Below are 13512 nucleotides of genomic sequence, written 5' to 3' on the forward strand. Positions count from 1 at the left end.
TGAAAGCTTAAGATCTGTGCATTTTGCTGTAATAAATTATACATCAGTAAAGTCCTTAAAAGAATTACACAACAGCAATAGCATATAATTCTTGGGGGTGTGTGTGATGGCGGTAAACAATTAAATTATCTCTGCATTTTTCACCAGGAGGGCAAAAGTATTGCACACAATTAGACCTTGCTAAGTCAAGGATGCATGTTGTAATTTTTATTTTAATCAATTGATTGATTGATTGATGCAAAAAGGTGATTTTATTAAAGCGTGGGGACAGGACCCGTGGGCAAAAAGCTGCTGCCGCATGTTGTCATTTTTAGAGTACGCTAAAATAGTAGAAAAAGTGCCTAACCTCCAATTAACAAGGGCGGGGAAGGAAATAAACATAATCAGCGCAAAAGAAGGCGAGAAGCCCGAGAAAAATGACTCAGGAGGGACGAAAACAGCAACCCGGGCGCCGCCATTCGAACGTAGGGGACAGCGCCTGCGCACTCAGGGCGGGAGCCGCCTGCCCCTCGGGGGCGGGCCTGCGGGGGGGGCGGCGACGTTGCGCGGGCTCTGGCGGGTCCTCGTCCCCTCCCCGCTCGCTTTTTCTGAACTCTCTTTCTAAGGCTGCGTGTTTCACTTCTAGCCCGTCATCATCAGTGCTTTTCCCTCTGATTCAATCTGTATAATACGCTTCTCCTGCCTCAGGTTTCTGGCCGTCGGTGAACCCCCAGGCATGTAGTGTTGCCTAAGGTCCCTTCCTATTCCCTTCACTTGCTGATGGCAAAAACGGTTCTAAAGCCTGCATTTTTGAAGAAGGAAAAAGTAAGTGGGTGGTTATAAGCACTTAAGGGTAAGCAGAAAAAAAGGAGCACCTTTTAGCAGAGGATGGTTTCGATCCATCGACCTCTGGGTTATGGGCCCAGCACGCTTCCGCTGCGCCACTCTGCTGCCTCAGAAACGGCATTCTTTGGGTTCCTAAAGAAAGCTGTACCGTGCCTTCTCCATATCGCGCCATCTAGTGTCCAGTTTAAAAAAAATTGTCGCTACCGTTAAATCTGTTGTTATTGGCTAATTTCTGACACAGCAGGCGTTTCCTATTGGCTCGCAGACTGGTCTGCCAAAGTAAGCCAATGGGCAGTAGCGGCGGGGTAGGGCGGGAGCCAATCGCGCCAGAGCTTGTTGGCACGCGCGGACAAGCCGTGTCTCCAGTGTCTGCTCCTCTGAGGAGAGGGGCGGTTGGTGAGGCCTCCATTGTTCGGGCTTTAGGCGCCATGAGGTAAGGGTACTGGGGTGTTCTGAGCAGGGCTAGCGTATTTTCCCGAAAACTTTGGGGGAGGTGGGCCGACGGGAGCCGGAATCCCCGAAGGGGCCGCGTGTCCGGGGGCCGCCTGAGGCCGGAGGGCCGGGCAGACGGGCGCCGGGGGCGCGTCCCGACGGGGGATGGCGGCTCCGGGGGACACAGGGTTTACCCCTCCCGCGATCCAGGAGCGGCCGCTCTGGTCTGTGCGGGGTGTGGAGCTGCCGCGTCCCGGGGCCCCTGGGGTGCTCATCACAGGACGCGGTGTCTGAGGCGGGGCACTGGGGATGAGGGGGCGGAAGTGCAGCGCCGTGGAGGTGCCTTCGGCTGAGTGCAGACGAGTGGAAATCCCTGCCTTTCTAGGGGTGACCGAGGCCGTGGTCGCGGCGGGCGCTTTGGTTCCCGAGGAGGCCCCGGAGGAGGGTGAGTGCGAGTTCTCCGCGTCCCCGCGCGCGTTAGCTTCCGTCAGGCGACTCGCGCTGGCCGAGGACTCGGGCTCCCGCTCTTGGGGGATCCCGCCGTCGTTCGGCACGCTCTCCCTTCGGCTCTGGCTAAACGACTTCGACCTCGTGACGCTAAGCCATTTGAGTTTTTGGATGAGTAATTTGGATTGTTTTTCTTGTTTTAGGTTCAGGCCCTTTGTGCCACATATTCCATTTGATTTCTACTTGGTGAGTACCCACTGTTGACTTGTAGTTTCCCGGAACCCAGCATCTCTGTTGGGGAGACCAAATAGTGCTGCGAGTCCAAAAGGGAGCGGTGAATGGAGTTGGGGTTTTGAGTCAGCTGTGCGTGAACACGGTGGGGAAGATAATTCTTGGGCTACTGCTGACAGTGACAGGATTGTAATCTTTGTTCTGCATAGTTAACTGTCTCTGCTTCATCTGTTAGTGTAAAAGCAGTGAGAGCCTAAATCATGGCTAGTCCTTCCCACAGGTATCCTGGTTTGAATATCTTTTTTTTTTTTTAAAGATTTTATTTATTTATTTGGCAGAGAGAGACACAGCGAGAGCGGGAACACAAGCAGGGGGAGTGGGAGAGGGAGAAGCAGGCTTCCCGCGGAGCAGGGAGCCCGACGCGGGGCTCGATCCCAGGACCCTGGGACTATGACCTGAGCCGAAGGCAGACGCTTAACGACTGAGCCACCCAGGCGCCCCTGGTTTGAATATCTTAGGGAGTAAAAACAAATATAGGATTTTCTATTTTCATTTGTTTCTGTTGTGGCAATGGAGAAAATGATCTCTCCTGTATAGTACTTTTGATAAATACTATATCATTGTTTCTTTCTGGTTTAGTGTGAAATGGCCTTCCCCCGGGTCAAGCCAGCACCTGATGAAACTTCCTTCAGTGAGGCCTTGCTGAAGAGGAATCAGGACCTTGCTCCTAATTCTGCTGAACAGGTATATTCTTTTGGCTTTCTTCATGAGATTTCTCTAAGAAAGCTAGAGAAGTGACTAACTCCTGGTGAGGTTACTGTTACCAGAGTCTAAACTCCACAAAGGCTTAATTCTCCTCATTTCTCACTGTGGGTAGAGGGAGAGTGCCAGCTGGATTATATAAACAGATTACATATGTATTTATATATATATATAAAGATTTTATTTATTTATTTACTTGACAGAGACCAGAGAGCACAAGCAAGGGGAACAGTAGAGGGAGAGGGTGAAGCTGGCTTCCCACCAAGCAGGGAGCCCGATGCGGGACTCGATCCCAGGACCCTGGGATCATGACCTGAGCCGAAGGCAGACACTTAACCATCTGAGCCACCCAGGCACCCCTGCATTTATATCTTTACTGGGGAGACCTGTCTTTGGGTCAGAAAGTTACTGTCTTCTGGCATATTCAAGGCCAGAAGGTCAGAGTGTTTTCAGAGCCCTATGTAGATACTGATTCAGCTTGTGTAGAAGAGATTAGGGGAAAATACTCAAACTCTGAGAAGTTGTTTATGTTTCACTTTAGGATATTTTTGTTTCCTGCTGTTTTTCAGGCCTCTATCCTTTCTCTGGTGACGAAAATAAACAATGTGATTGATAATTTGATTGTGGCTCCAGGGACTTTTGAAGTGGTGAGTTTTTAATGATTGAGTCATGGGAAAGGGCAGCCTTGGTAGTGTGGGTAGTGTTTCCTAGGTGCCCATATCTTAATTCGTCAGTTACTTACTCTCCAAAGCCAAGCCTAAATAGGAAGGAAAGTACAGTGAATTCCTTTGTAGTGGTGATCTTGGGGACAAGACTTGTATCAGTGTTACCAGTTAGCCATAATGTATTAGGCTTTTCATGTGGTGGTTTTGGGATATGATTTGACTTCTGCTACTTCTGAATCTGGGTAATTGAATTCTGAGAGGAACTAGACAGTCTTTTTTTTTTTTTTAAGATCTTATTTATTTGAGAGAGAGCATGAGCACAAGGGGGGACGGGGCAGAGGGACAAGCAGAATTCCTGCTGAGTGGGGAACCCGATGCAGACAGATCCCAGGACCCTGAGACCACCACCCCAGCTGACTCAGACTCAGATGCTTAACCAGTAGCCACCCAGGCGCCCCTAGACAGTCTTTTTCACTTCTACCTTTTTTTTCCCCCCTGAAATCCCTTTTCCAACAGCAAATTGAAGAAGTCCGACAGGTGGGATCATATAAAAAGGGAACAATGACTACAGGACACAATGTGGCTGACCTGGTGGTAATCCTAAAGATTCTGCCAACACGTGAGTGTACCTCTTTCTGGCCACAGGAGCAGAGAGTTGAGTTTGAGGCATAGGGATCTTTAAAGCCCAAATTTCTTTTCTTTTTCCTTTTCCTTTTCTTTTTTTTAAAGATTTTATTTATTTGACAGAGAAAGAGCATGAGCCATGAGTGGGGGGGGGGTTTGGTGGGGAGAAGCAGACTCCCCAATGAGCAGGGAGGTCCGACACAGGGCTCGATCCCAGGACCCATGAAATCATGACCTGAGCCAAAGGCAGCCACTTAACCAACTGAGCCACCCAGGTGCCCCTAAAGCCCAAATTTCTTGTGAGAAAGATTTGTTTGGAAGACAAATGGGAAATTTATTTATTTAATGTGTGTTGAGGTAATAAGGGACAAAGTCTGGACCACGTGTCCGAAAGAATGTATGGCTAGTTACTACAAGGCAGTGTTTCTCATTTGGTGATTTTTGTCTCCCATGGGATATGTGGCAGTGTCTGGAGACAGTTTGGGCTACTGGCATCAAAGGAGTAGAGATCAGTGCACAGGACATACTCTACTCTCTGACCCTCAAACAGAATTATCCAGCCCAAAATGGGATTAGTGCCACTGATGAGAAACCCTACTATTAAAAAAAAAAGGGGGGGGTGTGTGGCTATAGGAGGTATCCTGTTCCCTGAGCCTTCCAGTTTCTGTGTTCAAGTGTTAGTTTCCCCTTGTAAAAGTGTTTATTCTTGCTTGCCGTTGCTCCATCCTTGCATGTGGGGCAGAAATCAGAGGGTGGAGTAATGTAGAGATGTATAGAAAGTCCTTAAATAGTTATAATGTTCATGGTCTCTCTTTCTCTCAATCTAGTGGAAGCTGTTGCTGCCCTAGGGAACAAAGTTGTGGAAAGCCTAAGAGCACAGGATCCTTCTGAAGGTTTGAGTTTGTTGCTGAACATGTATTTAATGGTCACAGGAGCCAGGTGTATAATTACAAGTACACTTTTAACAAAGTTAGGTCAGCCTAGAAGGAAGAGTGAATGTAGAGTTTTATGGTTGGGAAGTTTTCGGCAGCGATCTCTAGTGTTCAAAATTCTGTTCATCTCCTTTACTTTTATTTACTTTTTTTTTTTTTTTTAATGGTCAAGGCTACTGTTTTTTTATTTTTTTTTTTTAAGATTTTATTTATTTATTTGACAGAGCAAGAGAGGGAGAGAGAGAGAGCACAAGTAGGGGGAGCACCAGAGGGAGAGGGAGAAGCAGACTTCCTTCTGAAGCAGGGAGCCTGATAAAGGACTTGATCCCAGGATCCCGGGATCGTGACCTGAGCCAAAGGCAGACACCCAAGCACCCTTACTTTTTTTTTTTAAGATTTTACCTACTTAGCAGGGGGAGGGGCAGAGGAAGAGGGACAAGCAGAGACTGCATGCTGAGTGCAGAGCCAGATGCAGACCTCGGTCCCACAACCCTGAGATCATGACCTGAGCTAAAATCAAGAGTCAGATGTATAACCAACTGAGCCACCCAGGCACGCCTACTTTTTATTTTTTTAAAGTTTAAGTAATCTCTACACCCAACATGGGGCTTGAACTCACACCCCAGAGATCAAAAGTCCCATGCTCTACCCACTGAGCCAGCCAGATGCCCCTTCTCTTACTTTTAAAATTGTATTCTGAATCCTCATTCTGGACTCTTAATATTTTTTTAAAGATTTTATTTATTTATTTGAGAGAGAGTACTCGCTCGTTCGCAGGGAAGAAGGGGCAGAGGGGGAAGGAGAGGGACAGGCAGACTGTGCGCCCAGTGCAGAGCCAACATGGGGCTTGATCTCAGGACCCTGACATCAGGACCCGAGCCAAAACTGAGAGTCAGACGCCCAGTGGACTGAGTCACCTAGGCGCCCCTGGACTATTGCTATTTTTTTTTTTTTAATTTTATTTATTTATTTATTTGAGAGAGAGAGAGCACATGAGAGGGGGAAGGGTCAGAGGGAGAAGCAGACTCCCCGCTGAGCAGGGAGCCTGATGCGGGACTCGATCCTGAGACTCCAGGATCATGACCTGAGCCGAAAGCAGTCGCTTAACCAACTGAGCCACCCAGGCGCCCTGGACTATTGCTATTTTTAAAAACCCATCTGTTCCCCTACTCCCACTGTAGATTTACCTCTGGTCATCTAAAGGAAACGGGAAGGTTACAGCTTTTGATTTTCTTTCAGTTTTGACCATGCTGACCAATGAAACTGGCTTTGAGATCAGTTCTTCTGATGCTACGGTGAAGATTCTCATTACAACAGTGCCACCCAATCTCCGAAAACTGGACCCAGAACTCCATTGTTAGTTTTTTTTTTTTCTATTGCTGGGATAGTTGGGGGAAAATCAAAACATGGTATGAGGTTGTTGTTGAGTTTACTTATTAGCTTGTTGCTATTCCACGTGAAACCTTCTGGACCTAAGTTGACCAGACTTTGTTGTCCCCCTCTGTAATGTGGGGAGTTTTACCAGCTTGCTAGTGAAATTGTCACAGGGGATGGCTAAGAAAGCACCTGGAGTGGAGGACTTAAGAAGGACTGAGGAAATATTTATGGAGGGAGTAGGCTCTTGGAGAAAGTGGTGGATCTTGCATGCTTGTAGATTTGATTTGGGGGAGGAGTAGTGATTTTTGGACAAGTGATTTGCCTGCTGATCTGAGGAACATGGGGTGGTTTAAGAAATTAGGAAGTTATCCTGTCTTCCTTCCAAGTTCTTGGACTATGGCAACAGGGTTGAATTGCTTAATGATGGAGTGCTTCAGTGTGGTCTGTCCTGCTTGTCTTCTAGTGGATATCAAGGTGTTGCAGAGTGCCTTAGCAGCCATCAGACATGCCCGTTGGTTTGAGGAAAATGCTTCTCAGTCCACGTGAGTCACTATTCTGAGTTAAAATAATCTAATCCTTCTAATTAGCGGTGAGTAGCCAGATGCCCCATACTTCCTGTGTTAGAACTTTTTTGGCTGTAAGTCAGGGTTGTTTTTTGGTGGTGGTGGTGGGGTGGGTTAACAAATTTAGATTGAACGAAACAGAAATGTGTAGTTTTGGAAATAGCATCAGCTCTGTACCTCAGGGATGGAAGCACATGATCTTACTCCTTTTAATCTCTGGGTCCCTCTTACCTTCAGAGTTAAAGTTCTCATCAGACTGCTGAAAGACCTGAGGATTCGTTTTCCTGGCTTTGAGCCCCTCACACCCTGGATCCTTGACCTACTCGTAAGTGAAGAAGGGCAGTTGGGAGTTCCTGCTCATCCCTCTTTTAACAGTAGTTATTCTGAAACCTACCAGGGTCTGAAATTCGGTGAAGCTGAAAATAAATTTCATGGTGGGCAGGTAATCCAGTAAATACTCAAGGTTTATTACTTCCTTAGGTTTTTAGAGTATTCAATTGAATAATTGGCTGCCCCTATGCCTTTTTGTTACTGATGTCATTTCAATACTGTGATAACGAGAGGAAATTACTGAATGAACAGCCATTTCAGAATACTTCTGAACTTTATAGCTAGGCCTCAATAACCGGTTTTCTCTTTGATGGTTTAAAGTTTACGTTTATGGGGCGCCTGGGTGGTTCAGTCGTTAAGCGTCTGCCTTCGGCTCAGGTCGTAATCCCAGGGTCCTGGGATCGAGCCCCACATCGGGCTCCCTGCTCCGCGGGGAAGCCTGCTTCTCCCTCTCCTACTCCCCCTGCTTGTGTTCCCTCTCTCGCTCTCTGTCAAATAAATAAATAAAATCTTTAAAAAATAAAGTTTACGTTTATTTGGCTAGTTATGCCAAGTTTATGGCACACCTACCAGATTGTTTATTTTCTAGGGGCACTATGCCGTGATGAACAATCCCACCAGACAGCCTTTGGCCCTAAATGTGGCATACAGGTATAACAAGCTGCTTTGGGTTTGGGGCTGGATGTAAGTTGTCTTCTGTGTTCTCTTAATGTTCTTATGTGTTTCAGGCGTTGCTTACAGATTCTGGCTGCAGGACTGTTCCTGCCAGGGTCAGTGGGTATCACTGACCCCTGTGAGAGTGGCAACTTCAGAGTACACACAGTCATGACTCTGGAACAACAGGTATTGGGACAGCTCTGATACGGTCTGTTGTGCCCCACTCGACTACTCCAGGTCAGAAGGCAAAGGGAATGTGGTCTTTAGGGGTCAGGATTTAGGGGTTCTCACAGACTTTGGTCTTGAAATTAAGTTGTCTTCATCTTTTTTTTCATGAGAACGTTCATCAGATAAGGTACTTTGATTCATCTTGCTAGTTTACTCTCACTTTGCTCTCCTTTAGGACATGGTGTGCTACACAGCCCAGACTCTGGTCCGAATCCTCTCACATGGTGGTTTTCGGAAGATTCTTGGCCAGGAGGGTGATGCCAGCTGTGAGTGATCACTGTGGGTCAGGGGTTCTTTATGCTACTCTGTGGTCTCCAAAGATGTAGTGCACTACTCAGATGTCTTGATATTTCTACTGTATAGATCATGACTTGTATGCTGGGCTACTTGGCCTGAAGTCACTTTTTCTTTTCTAGATCTTGCTTCTGAAATATCTACCTGGGATGGAGTGATAGTGACACCTTCAGAGAAGGCTTATGAGAAGCCACCAGAGAAGAAGGAAGGGGAGGAAGAGGAGGAGAATACAGAAGAACCACCTCAAGGAGAGGAAGAGGAAAGCATGGAGACTCAGGAGTGAACTTCCTTTCTCTTCACCCTCTTTCTTTTCCAAGGGGAAGACTGCAGCCTAACTAACTGCTACTGGGCTTTATATGGTGGCATTTCTGAGGGATAGGGGAGACAGAGAAAATAAACTCTATAGAAGGAAGTGTCATTCCACTGGGTTCTGATTGGCTCAGTAGCCAGAAGTCTCCCATTTATGACCTATGCCATCCACCTATAATGAAGCAGGATACCAGCTTTTCTTCCTAAGACTTCAGAGAACCTAGTTCCTGGAAACCTCTCTCAACCAGTACTTTGTTGTTGAAATGTTGTGAACTGTTAGTGTCGATTTTTTTTTTTCCCCTAAGAAAAATGATTAAAGTACTTCCTAGTAGGGCTCTTGGTCTTGTTTTTCCTTGGCATCTGGCAACTTTTCTGCTTTCTGCATTCTTCAGTGAAAGTGATACTTGAGTCTTCTCATTGTAAACACTAGATCACAATTTGGAGTTACATTTGAATTAAAGTACAAAGACTCTTGGATCCTTTCCATATACCAGAGTAAACTAAAACTGTTTTAAGCATTTATTGGATTATATGGTTCTAGCAGTACTGCTATATATTCAAGCCAAGTGCAATCAACAAAAGAGGGTAGACAGGAGTCATTCCCTTGACTTTGCCTGCCCTCTTCTCCAAATCCTCTGTAAACAAAGGAAAAAAGTCACAAGTAGAGGACATGCAACAGAACAGAACTAGGCCTGAAGGTAGAGGAGCTGGGTCTTGAGTATGTAGAGGCCTCAGCTCATTCTTGGAAGCAAGAGCCATAATAAGTCCTTTGGGATCATTAGTCCTGCTGTATACAGGTTTCTTTGGGACCCCATATAAACAGGTAAGACTTAAGTGCTTCAAGGAGAAACAACAGGGCTGCCTTTTTGATGTCCCAAGGTCTGCAGGGAGGAGTCCTGGAGGAAGCAAGGCAGCTCCGGAACAGTACTTGTGCTACTCTGAGGCAATGCATGGGTCCCATCTTCTGGCCTGTTACTTGCTTGGGGAACCAGGCGGGTAAACTCCTGAATCCAGCATTGCCCTCCTGCGGGCTGTTTCCTTGGCCACGCTGTGGTTTAGCCGCCTCAGCCGTTCCTACAAGACAAGATTTTGAATTATAACTGCTCTGTGAAAGGCTTCAGCACTCCCTGTCAACTAGGTGCTGGGAAATACCTTGGGCTTGCTCTAACGCTAAGGAATTTAACAATACAGGAGAGCAGCTGGGTACTGAGAACAAGAGTTCTATCACGCCTGACTCTAGTTAACTCCCTTTCACTGCGCTGGGGACTTTGGGATGTCCCAGAGGACTTGTAAAGAATCCCTGCTGGCGGGGAATTCTTTTACCTGCGCATTCTGGAGAATGTTGTTGACCAAGACAACTCGGCGCCGGGCATTAAGTAGCTTTTTCACGTAGGGGTCGAGGTCCAGGGCCACTTTCTGATCCTCATTGATTCGGCACAGTTCTGGGGGATGGAAGGAAGGGGCAACTAACACCTAATGGTTCCCTTCACGTTCGTAGGGAGAGCAGGCTGGTAAATGGGATGCAAACACGCCTGCACCCACACGGGCCGGCCACTAGAAACTCAGGAAAGCAGGAATCCACTGCAGCCCCGAAGCCCTGGAAGCATACGACCGAAACCCACCCCGAGCTCGGCTAAACACGAGGCCCTAAAATGCGTGGCAGTGTCGCTGGTCTAGGGGGTGCTGACTCACCAGTAGCTAGGTTGTCAATTTGTTCTCGTAGCTCTACCTGGCTCTCTCTGCAAAGAAGTACGAGGCCCACACTGTCCGTTAATGGGACTCGAAAAACCCAGTCCCCGAGGGACTCCCCAAGCGCCGGAGGAAGCCATCACCACCCGCGGCTTCCCGCCCACCGGCCGGGCCTCCCGACAGTCCCAGCCGGGACTGGCCCCTTCCGGCACAGGCCCCGCCCCTTCCGGCACAGGCCCGCCCCTTCCGGCACAGGCCCCGCCCCTTCCGGCACAGGCCCCCTTTCCCCCGGGGAGCGGCCCCGCCCCGCCCCTCCCTCTCGGACCTGACGGCGTGGACGTGAGAGTCCAGCTGCTGCACAGCCGGTCGCAGGAACTCGAGGAGCCCCTCGGCGAAGAGGTCGCGGCCTGCGGGACCCGCCACTGGGGTCCCTGCCCCGGACACAGCGGCGGAACCAGCCGCAGCCATCATGAGCAGCCCTTCCGCCGGGAACGTGCCGCGCGGGCCGCCGGGAACTGGAGTCGCTCTGAAGTGCGCCACCAGGGGACGTCCGGGAGCTGCCGGCTGGACCCAACCTGGGGACTTCTGGGAAACCGAGTCTGCGCGATCGGGGGCGGGGCGGGCGGAGCGGCAGTTCCTTGGAGGCCCCGGAGAGGCGGTGTTGGGGGGCGTCTCCAGACCTCCGGGGGGCTGGGAGGAGCAATTTTGAGGGCGGCTATCTTTGGTGTTCTGCGGAGGTGAAAAAGAAATGCTTGTCTCCCCGGTTGCGCTTAGCCCTCCCATGCTAGCCGGATTGTATTCATAGTATATATAGTTAAAGATTTCTAACTTGGAGAGTGTACTTTTTTAATGGCACCCTAGTGTCTACAAAACTGCATAGGAGTATTATTAAGTCTTAAAAGGGAATGCAATTCTGATACATGCCACCATGTGGATGAGCTTTGGAGACTATGCTGAGTGAAATAAGCAGAGCAGAAGGACAAATACTGTCTGGTTATTACATGAAATACCCAAAGCGGTCAAATTCATGAAGATAAAATATGGTTTTAGGTCTCTATCAGAACAGGGTTGCCAGGGGAATTACTGTTTAATGGTTAGAGTTTCAGTGTGGGATGATTAAAAAGTTCTAGAGATGAGTAATGATGACACAGTAGTGTGCATTTACTTAATGGCAATGAACTGTACACTTAAAAATGGTTAAAGTGGTAAATTTTATGTGCATTTTGCCACAGTAAAGCAAAACTTAAAACCTACAATATTTTCATTTTTTCTTTCCTTCAAAAAGTTTCCTTAGTTTTGTTGTGTTTTCATGGCTTTCCAGAGTTTACATGTCTTGTCGAATTCTCAACAAAGGGCACAGTCTCTTAAGCTCTGGAGTGTTCCAGTGGCTTGCAGTCCTGTGGCCCTGAGGTAAGGTGTGTGTGCTCCTGGAGGGCAAAGGGGTCCCCAGAGATAAATGGCACCAGAATGTTCAGCCTTGAGCTTCATCCTCAGGAATAAAAGAAGAGGTGTTTAAATCACTGTGGGAGAGTGGTAGTCCACAGCTGGGAACTTGAGGCTCCAAGTGTGGTAACTTTTAAAGCCTTGTACACTTTTTGTTGTTCATTATCTTTATTTCTCTGTATCTTTCCCTCTAGTGATTAGAGCTAAAAGTCTCCTGAGAGGCTGGAGGCTTATTATGGGAGTCAGCAACGGGACGAGGGTAGCTAGGGTCACTAGCCTGCTCCACAGTCAGGCCTAGCGAGGAGGAAGCCCAGAGGATAGAGCATGGTGACAGTGTTGAAGAGGAAGGAATAAGGGCTAAGTCCTTGAGGCCTGTACTGGAGAGAGAACAGGGCTGGTCTGGGCAGGGAAAGGATAGTGGCTCAGTGTCTAGACAAAATGCTCCCAAGTTGGGCCACAGTCCTTTCAGGTACCTTTTTGAAGTAAGGTTGTGAGATTTGGAAAACAGAACAATCAGAAAAATTCTGGGACACTAGGTAAATTTGAAGTTCAGATAAACAACATTTTTTTTTTTTAGATTTTATTTATTTATTTATTTGAAAGAGAGTGGAGAGGGGAGCACAGAGTCCCATACTCCCCGCTGAGCATGGGTCCTGATGTGGGCTCGATCTCATGACCCTGAGATCATGGCCCTTGAAGCCAAAATCAAGAGTCAGATGCCTGGGGTGCCTGGGTGGCTCAGTTAGTTAAGCATCTGCCTTGGGCTCAGGCCATGATCCCAGGACTCTGGGATTAAGCCTCACATCCGCAGGGAGCCTGCTTCTCCCTCTCCTCCCTGCTGGTGCTCCCTCTCGCTATCTCTCTCTCTCAAATAAATAAATAAAATAAAATCTTTTTTTTTAAAGATTTTATTTATTTATTTGACAGAGAGAGACACAGCAAGAGAGGGAGCACCAGCAGGGGGAGTGGGAGAGGGAGAAGCAGGCTTCCCGCCGAGCAGGGAGCCCGATGCGGGGCTCGATCCCAGGACCTGGAATCATGACCTGAGCCGAAGACAGACGCCTAACGACTGAGCCACCCAGGCGCCCCAAATGAAATAAAATCGTAAAAAAAAAAAAACAAAAAACTCTACCCCCAACGTGGGGCTTGAACTCACCACCCTGAGATCAAGAGACTCATTCATGCTCCACCAACTGAGCCACCCAGGCGCCCCTGAAAGGGACTTTAGAATCCATCTTTCCGCGGTTTCTTGGATACCTCTGTAAGGGAGACCAGGCAAGGGTCTGTTGAAAGGAAAACCAAGGGCCTAAGATGGGGTCACTTATGTCAGGCCAAGTCACCAGACCTGGGCTTTATACTTAACCTAATTGTAGTTTCAACCTCCCCCAGAAATGTAGTTTTAACTGGTCAGTCAGGAATTTTCTGGTCAGCACCAATCAGGCAACCTGTCACAAGGGCCCTCCCCATACCCTCCTCGCCCCCCCAAAGGAAGGTGAGGTCATCTGCAGGCTAAGACCCCTCTGCCCTTCCCCCCAGGGAAGGTGACCTTGCCTGGAGCAGTCCTCTCTTCTACTAAGAACTTTTTGCCTCACCCTCCTTCCTACAAAACCCTTCCATTTTTGTACAACTCCTCAGAGTTGCCCTCTCCTTGCTGGATGGGATGATGCTTGATTCACGAATTACTTAATAGAGCCAATTAGATCT

General features: G+C 48.1%; 2 protein-coding genes and 1 non-coding gene across 3 annotated transcripts; 1 reads left to right on the forward strand and 2 right to left on the reverse strand.

The window, feature by feature from the left end:
* Window positions 1-858: 858 nt before the first annotated feature.
* Window positions 859-930, reverse strand: TRNAM-CAU (transfer RNA methionine (anticodon CAU)). Its single transcript has one exon. It is a non-coding gene; the product is annotated as a tRNA-Met (tRNA).
* A 632-nt stretch (window positions 931-1562) lies between these two features.
* On the forward strand, window positions 1563-9009 carry ILF2 (interleukin enhancer binding factor 2). Its single transcript, XM_025858805.2, has 13 exons — window positions 1563-1702; window positions 1908-1950; window positions 2575-2679; window positions 3267-3344; window positions 3879-3981; window positions 4814-4879; window positions 6158-6274; window positions 6759-6837; window positions 7096-7183; window positions 7778-7839; window positions 7917-8031; window positions 8249-8339; window positions 8490-9009. The coding sequence occupies exons 3-13, from the start codon at window positions 2581-2583 to the stop codon at window positions 8648-8650; spliced, it is 1059 nt and encodes a 352-aa protein (XP_025714590.2). The 5' UTR covers window positions 1563-1702; window positions 1908-1950; window positions 2575-2580; the 3' UTR covers window positions 8651-9009.
* Window positions 9010-9177: 168 nt separating this feature from the next.
* Window positions 9178-10895, reverse strand: SNAPIN (SNAP associated protein). Its single transcript, XM_025858806.2, has 4 exons — window positions 10691-10895; window positions 10369-10415; window positions 10000-10118; window positions 9178-9750 (listed from the first exon to the last, which is right to left on the reverse strand). Exons 1-4 carry the CDS (start codon window positions 10834-10836, stop codon window positions 9649-9651), a joined length of 414 nt encoding a protein of 137 aa, XP_025714591.1. The 5' UTR covers window positions 10837-10895; the 3' UTR covers window positions 9178-9648.
* Between the last annotated feature and the right edge of the window lie 2617 nt (window positions 10896-13512).

This window comes from Callorhinus ursinus, unplaced genomic scaffold (genome assembly GCF_003265705.2).
Source record: "Callorhinus ursinus isolate GAN/ISIS: 27379988/994484 unplaced genomic scaffold, GSC_fseal_2.0 scaffold92, whole genome shotgun sequence".
Classification (NCBI taxonomy): domain Eukaryota; kingdom Metazoa; phylum Chordata; class Mammalia; order Carnivora; family Otariidae; genus Callorhinus; species Callorhinus ursinus.

Excerpts from the sequence above, each read along its gene's own strand:
- ILF2 (XM_025858805.2), top strand. The coding sequence starts at position 2,581 with ATGGCCTTCCCCCGGGTCAAGCCAGCACCTGATGAAACTTCCTTCAGT. Across the intron at positions 7,840-7,916 it reads GCCCTAAATGTGGCATACAG|GCGTTGCTTACAGATTCTGG; the intron begins GTATAACAAGCT and ends TATGTGTTTCAG. Across the intron at positions 8,340-8,489 it reads CCAGGAGGGTGATGCCAGCT|ATCTTGCTTCTGAAATATCT; the intron begins GTGAGTGATCAC and ends TTTCTTTTCTAG.
- SNAPIN (XM_025858806.2), bottom strand. The coding sequence starts at position 10,836 with ATGATGGCTGCGGCTGGTTCCGCCGCTGTGTCCGGGGCAGGGACCCCA. Across the intron at positions 10,416-10,690 it reads TCTCACGTCCACGCCGTCAG|AGAGAGCCAGGTAGAGCTAC; the intron begins GTCCGAGAGGGA and ends ACTTCTTTGCAG. Across the intron at positions 10,119-10,368 it reads AATTGACAACCTAGCTACTG|AACTGTGCCGAATCAATGAG; the intron begins GTGAGTCAGCAC and ends TCCATCCCCCAG.